Below are 13,328 nucleotides of genomic sequence, written 5' to 3'. Positions count from 1 at the left end.
AGAGGGAGAGCCCTCCCTCTACCCTATCCCGTAGCCTTATCTGAATGTGAAAAAGGTCCATCCCAAGCCTAAATAGTCCCAAAGGGATCAGATAGGGGGCAGCGAGTGAAGAGAGCCCCCCCCATCATTTTTCTTTTCCTTCGTAGAGCTCCTGCTTACGTCCCTACAGGAGCTCGGCCCTGCCTCATTTGCATATGCAGCGTGCCCCTTTCTGCAAACTAGGCAGTGACCTTGAACCGGGTCTCCATGGCCTCAGCTCACCAAAGAGAACGCAAAAGAGAACCAAATTCTCAGTTTAGGATTAGCAGAAGAGCCCAAATGCAGCCTCATCACAGCCGCTATGCCTGGACCACTAGAGCCTGTGGAGATTTTATAATTAACTTCTGTCTACCCCACAGCTGTAGAGGCCGAAGATGCGGGAGGGATGGAGGCATAGAGAGGTACGGGGAGGTAGAGGGACATCCTGCTGGTAAATGATCTTGAAGGAGGCTAGCTGCCTTTCTTGGGTCTTCAGGGGAAGCCTTGGACTATATCCTTGCCTTCAGCTTTAATTAACCCCTGAGTTAATGAACAGGGCATGCCTGAGTCTGGCCAGCTGTGACGGAAACCAGACATGCCACCCCTTCGAGCCCCGAGATTTGATGAATGTAAGGGAGAGTTCTGAAGCATCAATTGTTCCTCTGTTGACCGATGGTGATGATTTTGCGTGTGGGCAGCGGAGTGACAGCGGATTAAACCCGACTAAACACGGCTACCGAAAGCCTTGGACTGCCATAACAGTCCTGGTCCCTCACTTAGCCTCAGCCGGCTCTTGGGGAACAGCTTTTGATGAGCTGGATTTAGAGTTGAAGCGCACCCTAGCCTCCCGCCGGGCCTGGGGATCCAGATTGGGAGTGGTGTTTTTGTCCGAGCCCGGTTCAGAAACTGGTCGGCTAAGCTGCGTGCTGCTAGGTTACCTAGAGGCATACAGAGCGATCGTGATGCTCAGGGAAACTGGACGCTTAGGTCGCCAGGGTCCTCAGGGTCGCCTGAAAACCCCTAAATTTGCAAAGTCTTGGAGAGCAGGACTCTGGTAACAGGGATTTTGTTGAGATCGGTAGTCAGCTTTCCTTGACAGAAATTAGCATGTGTTCCTCGCAAGGAAGCCTGTGCCAAGTCTGAAACCTGGAGAAAATGGTTTTGTCAGGGTCAAATCATGCTGGGAGAAATGCGTCTCTGAAGAAGGAACCCCTCTCCTCCCGTTCCCATTTCCCCTGACGTTGCCTCTGCCGCCCTGTGGCCGCCGCTCGAGTGCTCAGCAGTGGTGACCCAGGAGAGCAGCGAGAAAAGCTCCTGGCCTGAGATTTTTGAGCTGTAGAAAGATATGGAGAAGCTAAGACCTTCTTCTTAAGGTCCCTTTTCACGGAGATTAGGCGTTTAGCCTTGTCCGAAGGGAAACCAGAATGGGGAGAAGACTCCACCCAACAAAGGCTAGTGGCTAACGGCAAAGCCAGCTCCGCATCCCTCACACCAACAATAGCGGCAGAGCGCCGAGGCCTGGAGAGCCTGGGCGGAGACCTCGCTGCCAAGCGTAGTGTTCTGATTGAAATCTGTAGTATTGAGATCACATCCTCTTTATCTTTATGATCAAAATGACCTTTAGATAATTTTTTAAAACTAGATGTTCATGTACACGCAACGAATCTTGAAAACGGAGAAATAAATGAAATTTGGGGATGCCGTGACGTGAGATCTGTGGCTGAGGTATAGATACTCTCTCTGCAGCCTTACAGCCCCTTAATCAATTACGCACAAAAAGACCACTGCAGGCCGGATCTCCTTCTGATTCTGAGTGAAGGTTGACTGCAGAGGCTGGCATCCCACCGGCTGGACCTCGGTGCTTCCAGCTTGTGGGCCAGGCGCTGGGCGGGCTCCTGGGGACGGGTGGGGCCAAGCAGGCTGCCAGGAAGGCTCGGGCGGGGGAAGGAAAACCGGCCAAGCGGGGCGAGGGGCGGGCGCCAAGCTGCGGGCTGCTAGCTGCGCGGGGCAGGGCGGCGCCCGCGGGGACACATTTCTGTCGGAGTGAGCAGCTATGGTTTGGGATATGAAATCGCTCCGGGAACAGTGGAATTCAAAGAATCTGCGTTTCTTTCTGCCGCGTCCTGCACAGGAGAGAGGGGCGGGAGAGAGAAAAGAGGGCGATGAGAATCTTCTGCGATTCGGTCTGCGTTTTGTAGCTTTGGCTAATTCCCAGATATTTCACTTTTACCTACATTCCTTCATATTCTCTCTCTCTCTCTCTCTCTCTCTCTCTCTCTCTCTCTCTCTCCAATTCTCTGAAAAAATCGTCATGATCTTTTTAACATGTATACGTTGTCAAACTATTTATTCAACCTTGAACAACTGAAGCTCAAAATAATCAGAAATGGGAGTTTCTCTGCTATGACACTAATAAAATGCATCTGATTTGAACTGTTTTTTTCTCTTGCTGAGCTGCTCGGTGCCCCCGCTGAAATCTCAGTGTGGATTTGCAGATGTTCATTGTCGTCAACAGCCAGCGCTAGCTTCTCAGCCTTCTCTGGACCTTCTTTGCACCATAAATGGAATTCTGAACCCCCAACAGGACACTTCTCCAAGATTTTCCCTCACTCTTGTCCCACCTCAGAACACAAGCCACCCCTGGCCTCTGCGCTGCTCCATAATGGCCCCAGCAGCCAGCCTGCAGGTTGTGGGGTGACCTCCTTGGCAGTAGGAATATGCAATCTTTCAGGCCAGCGGGTTTCTGCTGAGCGCTGACAGCCTCTGTCACAAAGACCAGGAGACTCCTAGAAGCTCCTCAGTCCCTAGAAGTCACACCGGAAAAGTAGTTCAAGCCACCCCCCAGATTTTCAAGAGCAGGCAAACGGGTCCACACTGAGCTCAGCACCTTCGTTTGTTCTTCTCTCTGCCTCCGCTTTCTTCCTCTTCCGGTGAGGGGAGGATAAGGTGGCTCCAGGCTGGGGTTGGGGTTACAGAAGAGATAGCATTATCAATTCCCCCTAAACCTTCCTTGTGTGAAAGAACCCCAAACAGCTCTTCATACCCTAAGAAGAAAAAGGCGATGTTCTCTGGAGAACGCAGCAGCGCGGCAGGGCTGAAAGATAGCTGCAGGGAAACCTGTTCTCACCCCCACTTCGCCTCTACTGTAAATAAACCCCGAGCCAAAGGGCTCATCCGTCTCCTTAAACAGCCAGTAAACTTTATATGACACAATATCTAATAGTAATTTATTGGGGGAGATATTGTAAATTCCAACGGTTTTAGTTAATAAAGGAGCTAATTAAAGAGGGACGGGCTGTACTCGGCCAGCTGTTGGTGATAAGATAATACATCTGGGGGGGGGGTGTTGCAGGGTGCAGAGGTGTGTATGTGCGGATATTTTTGGTGTCGCTTTTTTTTTTTTTTTTTTTTTTTGGTTTCGCCCCGCGTCGGGCGATCGCTTCCCAGTCTGCGTTAAGGTTTTATATGATTTTTAAAAAACCAGAATCCAACGAATAAATCTGCTCCTGCCTGTCTCTCCTCCCCCCACCCCACCCCTAGGATTGGGGAAGGGGGAAGTTGGAGTTAGTGCGGAGAATGTGGGTGGGGGGTTCGGTTGTCCCCACCCCTCCCCCTGGCGGTAGCGCCCACGTGAGTAAGGCGGCCAATGGGTGGCTTGTGCAGGTTTAACTATGTTTAATGTCAGATAGCAATAAAGTAGAAGCTGCCGGTCGGGCCCCGCGGAAATGGGCGAGCATAATCTCCTGAATCCTGGGTTTGTGGGACCGCTGGTGAACATCCACACAGGAGACACCTTTTACTTCCCCAACTTCCGCGCGTCAGGGGCGCAACTCCCCGGGCTGCCTTCGCTGTCCTACCCACGTCGCGACAACGTGTGCTCGCTGCCCTGGCCGTCCGCCGAGCCGTGCAATGGCTACCCGCAGCCCTATCTCGGCAGCCCGGTGTCGCTCAACCCGCCTTTCGGCCGCACGTGCGAGCTGGCTCGCGTGGAAGATAGCAAGGGGTACTACCGCGAGCCGTGCGCTGAGAGCGGCGGCGGGGGCCTAAAGCGGGAGGAGCGCGGGCGCGAACCCGGAGCAGGGCCCGGAGCAGCGCTGCTGCAGCTGGAGCCGTCGGGGCCGCCTGCTCTCGGCTTCAAGTACGACTACACGGCGGGCGGCGGTGGTGGTGACGGCGGCACGGGACCCCCTCACGACCCACCCTCGTGCCAGTCACTGGAATCCGACTCCAGTTCGTCCCTACTCAACGAGGGCAACAAGGGCGCCAGCGCGGGCGACCCTGGCCCTCTGGTATCGCCGTTGAACCCAGGCGGCGGGCTCTCAGCCAGCGGTAAGGACCCCAGCCCACTTGTGCGGCTTCCTCCGACAGGACGTATTGCCAGTGTTGGCAGGGGAGACCTGAGCTGGGGCTGCCTGGGGTGACAGAATGCGTGGTGAGCTAGCGCTTCTTTTAAAAAGAAGTGGGGGGGGGGGAACCCTATAAACATGTAAATATCCCCATAAAAGAAGTGGAGAGATTTCCTTTTTCGCTCCCAGTGGCTGTAGGGGGCAGGGAGCTCCAGAGAACGGGTATCCTGACTGGGACTTCCCCAAGCCTGGGGGTAAAGAGGTGGAGGAGAGTCCATTCCTATTTTCCAGGGCGCCTTTCCTCCTGCTTTCCCATAGGCCTCCACTACTCATATTTCTTATTTTAAGAAACACAACCAACACAATTTATTCTTTACCGCTCGCCCACGTCTTTTCTAACTGATGGGGATCTGGTAGTCCCTGATGATGTAAGGAGACCAGGCCAGGAAATTTAAATAGTAATAATAACAATAATAATGGAAGAAGAAAATGGACACGAGATTTTGGAAGAAGTGAGGAGATAGAAAAGCTGTGGATACTACTGTGGGAGGTAGAGTTGAGGCACAGAGTGAAAGCGTTGGAGGGACTGATGAGGTGATGGATTGCTGAAGATGGTCTGGGTAAAGGCTCAGGATGCCTAGAGATGAGAAGGGAAAGGAATGATCTGGTCCGGGTGTGGGAACAGGGTGAAAGGGTCCGGGAAAGGGCCCAGGGCACTGAGCTAGTCACCCCCTGATCCTCTGGCCAACCCTGCGGTTCATCTCCACCCAGGCGCGCCCTGGTACCCGATCCACAGCCGCTCGCGAAAGAAGCGTAAGCCGTACTCGAAGTTGCAGCTGGCGGAGCTGGAGGGCGAGTTTCTGGTCAACGAGTTCATCACACGCCAGCGCCGGAGGGAACTCTCGGACCGCTTGAATCTTAGTGACCAGCAGGTCAAGATTTGGTTCCAGAATCGGAGAATGAAAAAGAAAAGACTTCTGCTGAGGGAGCAAGCTCTCTCCTTCTTCTAGGAGACAGGACACGCGTGCTAGCCCCAGACTGAGCTTGCCTTGGTGGAGCAAGAGGGGGCGCAGCCTGGGACACAGTCCCGCTTACAACGCCAGGCCTCTGGCAGGCTCTCCCTGGACGTCTCTTGTCTGTTTTGTTCGTGTTCCCTCCCACACCCCCCCACCCCCAGCAGGCCCTGCGGGTCCCGAGAGAAGGGAATAAACCTAGCCAGAGAAGGCAGACGCCCAGAGGGGCAAGGGCAAGCTGAGACACTGTGGAGGGGTGGTTTATTTGAGGCCGGACTGGAGTGCCGGACCTCCCGCTGAGGTAGTGGGAAAGTAGCAGCTCAGACGTACAGACACACACACACACACACACACACACACACACACACACACACACAACTTTCCTCCACCTCCCTTTCTGGTCTTAAGTCTGTATACTTGGAGGACTAGACCAGGTTGGTGGTAGTGGAATCAAGGTGCCCAAACTCATAATTGATGGAGTTGTGAGTTGAGAGGTGGGAGCTAAAACAGAGAGGATCAGTGGACAGAGTTGGGGGCGGGGGCAGAGAACTGTGGCAGAGTTAGAGGAAGCTGGGGACCGACCAAGGAGGAAATGTGGTATGAGAGAACGGTCCGGGGTCTGCAGAGTCCTCCAGGCCTGAGCACTGGGTTGGCTGAAGTGTCTGCATTTGGCAGACTACCCTGAAGGAAGTAAACTAACCAGCCTTAGGTCCTCTCCCGGACCGATCTAGAAAAGTCTCTCAAGGACCTCAGCCCGCTGCTAAGCTCCCCCAGTTTGTCCCAGGCAAACACAGCTCACAGGTGTGCTAGCCACTCTTTCCTTCACTTATGCGGCTGCGGATTGGAAGCGGCAAAGCGGGAACTGAGAACCAAACTCACACTGAGGGGGTTCTGTAGCCACCCCCAGAGACCCCCACCTGGCCCTCCAGGAAGCCCAAATAGGTGGTGGAAGGGATTGCGGAGAGCGGCATTGATTGGCAGGGAGTGTTTCCGGCAACTACAGCAGCGGCCCGCTGATTCTCTCTTCCCGCTGGCGTTCACGGTCACGGCCGGCCGGAGGCTGGACCGGCGTAATTTACGAGGCGGGAGGAGAATCTGCCCTTAAAGGGGCTACGGACAGCAGAGGCCCAGCTCAACCCGATTCCCAGGCTGGTGACAATGAAGGAGGGGGAGCTGCAATTCCCCACCCAACTCCTTTCTCTCTATCCCCTACCCGCCCCCCAACATCGCCCTTTGTCTCAGGACCCGCTGCCTCCGCCTCCCGCCCAGCTAGCCACAGAGTACAGGGGCCAGAGCTGAGGAAGGAGGGGCGCATCTCCAGGTCCAGTTGGAGGCCAAAAAGGAAGGGTTTTTATGCATAGATCCTTTCAGCCTCCAGCCCCAGACCCAAAGTTCCGAGGCTAGCCGGCTCTGGAAAGAACAGTCCAGATAACCCACCAGCCCTCCTGCACCCTGTTTTCACTCTTCCCATCTGCTGTCTTACTCCGGTGGAAACACAGGGCTGAGAAGCAGGAGACTGACAGAGCTATGTGCAGCTTGGGCAGTGTGAAACTGCCCACTGAGGTGAGGGGAGTCTTCCCACTCTCCAAGGGCAAGCCACAGAATGTTGGGCTCCCCCAGTAGCACATGGCTTCAAGTTTGTTTACAGGGTTGTTCAGAGACACAAGCAAATGTATATACACACAGATGAGCCCAACAAACCTTTGCGTCCAAACCCTCTCCCTTCTACGCTTGCAAGCAGGCAGCTTCTTGGTCTCCATTTGGCTCAATAGAGAGGAGATACAATCACATGCCTTGATCCTCCATTGGGCACCTGACACATCTTGCCATCCACTACACATGTTCATCTATGTACAAGTTCCCAGAAAACACCTCACTCCAGCTGTCCACACAATCTCTGTGGGCTGGCTGTGGGAATGAAGTACTATTCTCTCCCTTTCCCATCTGTATCCCCTTGTGCAGCTCTTCCAGTGACTGGTGGGCTCTAGAGTGTTGGATTCAAGCTCCACAACTCCGATTTGATTCCTAAAGCTTGGTAGGAAAGAGACTAGAAGACTCCAAAAGGAAGGGGGCAAAGTTATGCAATATTCTCTTTCCTTTGCTTTAAACTTGACTTCTGTGAACTTCTTTGTCGGAATCTGTCCTGTCGATTGTGTCTCTAGTACCTACTGTAGTTCCTTGGTAGTCAGCATCCTCTACCTCTGTCCCCAGATCTGTGTAGTGTACCCCCCTATTCAAGCATCTGTCTTTAGCACGTTTTCCCTTTATATAGTCCTTGTACAGAGCTGCTTCATCATGTTAATATTAATAATTAAAACATGGATGTATGACGATGTGATGTTTTGAAAACCATTTCTAAAACCATACTCTCTTCTTCCTAGAAAGAACAGGAGCCCTGGGCCCTTAGCTATTTATTTTATTTTCTCCAGTTCAGGTGAATGACAAAAATAACACATATATAATAATAAAGAAAGAGCAGTTGCATGGGTAACAAAAATATATGACCAACCAAGATCTGTTGATGAGCTACCATATCTAGTCCCAAGCAATTACTGACAGAGAGGAAATTGGGGGGCGGTAGACTGGGGAAGGAGAGGAAGTTCTGAAGAGTCACTGGGCTGTAAAAATTAATGTGGACAGCCTGGGGGGGTGGCTTCAGAAAGGAGGTCTGCATGGCAGGAACTGAAAAAAAGCAGAGCCAGGAAAAGGAGGGCAGTGAGAGTGTCCTGAGGACTGGCACATGGTGGTTGGTGATCGGTGGACCTAGAGCTGCAACTCTATGGTTCGAATCTGGTAACTTCACTCTGAGAAGACAGTTTGTGTGCTGTGAAATAACTAGGCAAGGGACAAAAAGTCTAGAGCTGGGGAAGTAGTCTCCAGTCCTTGGCGCCAGCAACCTCCTCAGGGCCTCTCCAGAGCCAGGGCTTTCTCAAAGCTGGGGTGGGATGCATTGTTCCCCAAAGAAGCAGCACCTCCACCCAATTCTTCTTCCTCTAGGAAATGCCTTCCACCTGCCAGGACACTTCAACCTCCCTCTTGCTCTCCCCTCAATTACCCTTTCTGACTCCAGTCTTGGGAGTCTCCTTCAAATTCTTCCACCTTCTTTCCATGCTCTTCTTTCCAGGCATGGACTAGCAGGGTCTCCCAGTCAACCATTCCTCCAGCACTGGAATCTCTCTCCTCCTTCCTTATGCCCCTAACCAGAGAGAGTAACACATTTAAACCAAATCCCATCCTCCCTGTACTCCAAATTCCCAACTCCCTTGTAGAGCCTGGGCGCAGGTAGGAAGGAGACCTAAAGCCTTGGGGAGCTCATATAAAAATCCCCTCAGAGGGAAGGAGAACCAAGAGCTGGAGGAGGGGCTGGTGGCTGTTCTGGATCTGAATAAAGGGGAAGGGATCTGAAGCCCAGAGAATGCAGGCAAATGACTATTCATTTCTTGTGATATATACATAGGAAGGGCCAACAGTGGAAGAATTTCTGGCCTAAAATGGGAGGTAGGGGTGTTAAGGAGACCATGAGTAGTAACTGGTCTTTAATTTATTCCCTTGACATATTCCCAGACACTTCCATTATGAAATAGAGGACACCTTGTTGGATGGTGTCTATGCAGGCTCTCAGATCCAATAATCTGAGGAAGTTAATTAAGAAAAAACACTACAGCCCTCTTCTCAAACTAAGAAGCAATACTTGGGTCTCTGTCTAGGTGGGGATTGCATCAATGTTAAAACTGTTTGTCTAATTTAAGCTCCAAAGTCTAATTTACTCCAATTTTAAGACAAAGCATCTTGTGCCTGTAACTGGGTCTTACAAGAGCAAGAAAACAGAATTACTTGAATAACCTAGGTAGGAAAATAATTGCTCTGCTGTGTGTATGTAAACGTCTATCATCCCAAATGAGATCTGTATTGGATCTGATCATTCACACGAAGTTCTGCACGCTGATCTGCATTGCCGAAGCCACTATCTATCTAGCGGACAGGAGATGGGCTCCGGCAGGAGATGGGCTCGGTAGTCCAGGTTCCGTGGATGCTAATGCAGCCGGAAACCCAGCTCCTTGGATCGATGGCTCAAACCCAGAGTTAAGCAGGGACCGCCGGCCCAGATCCGCAAACAAAGCAAACCCCCGAGACCTTGTCTTCCGGCCAGGCCGAGCCCCCCCCGCCCTCCCGCGTCGCCCCCGAGAGAGCCCTCCCTTCATGTGTAGGAAAGCAGGAAAGGGTTTGCAGAGCCCAGGCCGCTGGAGAAACGCACCCTGGAGCCGCCGAACCTCTGCACAGTGGGCGCCTAGGGGCGCGGAAGGTGGTGCAGTGCGTGAGGCAAGTCACCCGCCCGCGGGCCACAGCCGCGCACACGCCCCGCCTCGGTCTAAAGCGGACGCCTCTCTGTAGCAGCGGGCGTCCAGACAGTTGCTGATTTTCCGCGCAAAGGTCTGCGGCCGGACCCTTTCACGCTGGATCCGGGCCTCTTGAGCGGATGAGCGCTGCTGGCCTACTCTTGAGGTTGCCTCTCCCGAGAAGGCCCGAGACAAAGGCGCGTTGCCGCCCTTGAATGACGCGGGCTACTAGACCTCTCCCTACTCAAGCCTCCTCAACTCTCCAGCCTGGGGACAGGGGACCGAAGAGATGGCTCTGAGACCTCCGTCTAATCTTTCCCCTGATTCACCCTGGGAAGAAACCTAGCGCGCCCAAAAGTCCTAGCTGACGCCGGTAGCTCCGCGCCCGACCGCGCCCGCCGCTCTGGCCGCTTCCCAGGGCTGCCGGGCCCCCAGGAAGGACGGGATGACCCCTGCTGGCCAGAGCGATGGAGACTGTCTTTCTAGGACCTGGTGCGGCCCGATCTCCAGTCCCTTGAGTTTTCAGGGGACCTTGAAGAACAGCCTGTGTCTGAGGTACTACCTGGTCTGCTGGAACTAAGGTTCTTACGTTTTCTTAGCCAAGCTTGTCACTGGTGGTTCTCCGAAGGCCTATGTCCCAAGCTGAAGCTTGGCAAGGGAGTCAATAAATTGGGCCTCGAGGAGACCCAATCTTTAGCCAGTGGGAACTAGCCCGTTTCCAGTGTGTGGTTTCCCTGTTCAAGTCAAATTCTTCTTACTGAGAGGAATTGGAGACCAGTCTTCCAATGCCTGTTTCTGTTATCCCCAGTGGAGAACTTCCTTCAAGGACCTGTCTGTGTGGATGGAACCTTGATTGGAAAACTGTCTGTGGGAGCATACAGTCCACTCGGGAGCATGGAAAGATGGTCCATAAAGTGCACAGTTAGCTCTGTTGAGGCCGCAGCTGATATATGCAAAGAGCCTAAAATGTACAGATAAGATATTTCCCTATGAAATATATACACTTTCATCTACTGCATGGCAAAGTGGTATCCTGGAAAAAGATGAAAGATAGCCCCTATATTTACAAGCAAAAATTTATTAACAAATGTAAACAAGACATGTGCATATATCCTATTTAGTGAATTACTAGTCTGAGTTCATTCAGTTACATGCTTCTACAGTCCACAACACGAAGCACTATAGCATGAAAATTCTTCCGGATATTAATATAGCAGTAAAAACTCAGTAAAAAATTGTGTCATATTCTTACATAAATACAAAGTGTATATGTACCCAGTATATAAAAAAATCTGTAAATTATATTGGCACATTCTTTGGACTCATTTTTTATTATAAACATTTAAAAATAAATACCAGAATCAGAGTTGAGGGTCTGGGAAGGCAGGAAGCCTCTCTGCCATAGCTGAGTGTAGAGACTAGAGCCAGGTTTAAGAGCATCCTTGAAGGCCAGAAATAAGTGCTGGCATTGGTAAAGACAATCTCCATAGGCTTTTTTTTTTCTGTCTAGTATTTCTGTCTTTGAAACAGCCATGTATGTCAACAAGCATTATTCTATAAGTGGTCACTTTTACCTCCCACCTTGTGTCTCTTGTCTGAAGCTGTGGTCTGTTGAGAACATATTAACTCCTGTTTACAGCAGGATTCCATATGGAATCATGCCTATATAGTGTTGCTATAGCTATCTAATTAGGTCACATTGTGTGTCACGCGATGCACTCTTCTAGGCCTAATGCAAACATGTCATAGCAATACCCTATGCAGCCAGGTAGGAAAGGGGTGGATAGTGATCTGGAGAGGTATGTAAAGGTGCCCATGGACTCTTTTTAGGTTAAGGTTCGGCAATTAAAAAAAAATATAATCTTGAGCATCATGAAGCAAGACCTGAACCTTGGCTCGTTCTGCTCCTAGGCAGGGCAGAGGCTTCAGGCCTTCTCAGCTGGGCTTTGCTTTTGATCCTAACACTTAGCCAGTCAGAAGCCAATCTCTGGGTCTACACAAGCAGCAGAGAAAACCTGTCCCATAACACAAACTTTTGCAGGTCCATTTTCGGGCACTGAACTGGGTTGTGATTTGTGAAAAAACAATCTTATTTGAGTCTTTCAAACCTGGGACTCTAATACATATACCTATAGAAAGATTCTTTAAGAGACAGTACACTCGCACTCAGCAGAGAGATTGTTTATGAGTCCACAGGTTCCGTGTAGACGCGGCCATATTTTACAGTCCAAAGGAACCAATTAATTAGTGCCTCCCAGTCCCCCCGCCGCCGGCGACTGCTCGGCTGAGCGCGCGTGTGTGGTGGAGATAGATGTACGTGGCCAGCTCGCTGGTCATGTTAACAAGCCTCGTCATAAAGATGAGAATGATAAGGAGAGCAAAGAAGCTCTGGAGGCCTCGGGGAGGGCTTCCAGGGCCCAGCCTCCAGAAGCGACTGCTTTGGCGCCCACTCGGGTTTGTCCGGAGTTCTTCCTTCTGGGTCGGTCACACGGTCCCAGATAACTCTTTCTGTCCTCTGGCCTGAAATTTGACTTTTCTTCATCGAGCTCCAAATACAAATTTAAAAGACAAAACAAACAAACAAACAACAAACAAAAAACATGAACTTTTCTTCGTGCTGGCCTGTCTATTTTCCTTCTGCCACTGTTGGGGATGTCCACCGGCTCATTTCCCCACATTTCTGGGTGGTTCCCTTTGGTCCACGCCTGGCGCTCTCTTCCCTCCTTCGGCTCTTGCTCTCTCTGCCTGGGTTGGTGAGGGCTTCGGCTGGCTCCAATGAGCTTGTAAAAAATACAAATATACAAGTATGCTCTGGTTATCTTGCATGAGAGCGGAGAATGAACACCCCCCAGATAAGCCAGACCCGTGAAAAGAAGGGGGAAAAAAAAACCACTTTAGGTGTAATTGCTGGTTTGGGTTGTAGCATTAATTCTGTTTATTCTCGCCGATGTGCATACTTAACAGAGAGATATTGATATTAAAGGGCAAGGGGGAATTAATTTTACTTTTATAGTCATCTATTAAGAGCAGAAGATGATCTGAGTCTCCTTTAAAGGGACCAAAAAAGACGGGGGAGGGAGAAAGAAAGGGAGGGGGAAGGGAGAAATATGACTGAAAGGGAACAAAGATCTTTGCCTGAAGAAACAATGTAACACTAGACAGAACTATAAAGTCTGGGAATGTAAGAACGCGGGACTCTCTCAGCTCCCCCTCCCTGTGTGGAATCCTGTCCCCTCTACTTCCGGCTGAAACCCCTACCCTGACTACACAGTGGTATTCAAGGAAGAATTCATGCAATTATCCGGATAATTGTAGGGAGAGAGAGAAAGTATTTCCTTTTTATTGTCTGACGACGCTCTCTGGTGTCTGTGTAAAGGAGAGGGAGGAGGGGGCAGGTGGTGTGTGGGATACAGAGGGGTAAAAAGGAGAAGGTAGAATCTCTCAGTATACCCTAAGTCCTGCAAAATAATTAGCCTTAAATCAAGGAGGTCCCAGACAGGAGCTTCCAGATTTGAAACTCGGTGGAGAAATGATGAGATCTGGTTGAAGTTCTCTGATCCAGTTTCATTTTCATTTTGGATATTAGCTTGGATTTACTTTGTCTGCATAGGTCT

At 51.1% G+C, this 13,328-nt stretch overlaps 1 protein-coding gene across 1 annotated transcript; it reads left to right on the top strand.

Moving 5' to 3' along the window:
* The first annotated feature begins 3,743 nt into the window (after positions 1-3,743).
* On the top strand, positions 3,744-5,374 carry Hoxc12 (homeobox C12). Its single transcript, XM_059246894.1, has 2 exons — positions 3,744-4,347; positions 5,136-5,374. The coding sequence occupies exons 1-2, from the start codon at positions 3,744-3,746 to the stop codon at positions 5,372-5,374; spliced, it is 843 nt and encodes a 280-aa protein (XP_059102877.1).
* The last annotated feature ends 7,954 nt before the right edge of the window (positions 5,375-13,328 follow it).

Source organism: Peromyscus eremicus, chromosome 20, assembly GCF_949786415.1.
Source record: "Peromyscus eremicus chromosome 20, PerEre_H2_v1, whole genome shotgun sequence".
NCBI classification, from domain to species: domain Eukaryota; kingdom Metazoa; phylum Chordata; class Mammalia; order Rodentia; family Cricetidae; genus Peromyscus; species Peromyscus eremicus.
Note: the sequence above shows the minus strand (reverse complement) of the source record. Positions and strands in the feature narration are given on the sequence as shown.

What these genes read in the sequence shown, in the direction of transcription:
- Hoxc12 (XM_059246894.1), top strand. Translation starts at nt 3,744, where the DNA reads ATGGGCGAGCATAATCTCCTGAATCCTGGGTTTGTGGGACCGCTGGTG. An exon ending in CGGCGGGCTCTCAGCCAGCG is followed by an intron (nt 4,348 to 5,135) that starts GTAAGGACCCCA and finishes ATCTCCACCCAG; the next exon opens with GCGCGCCCTGGTACCCGATC.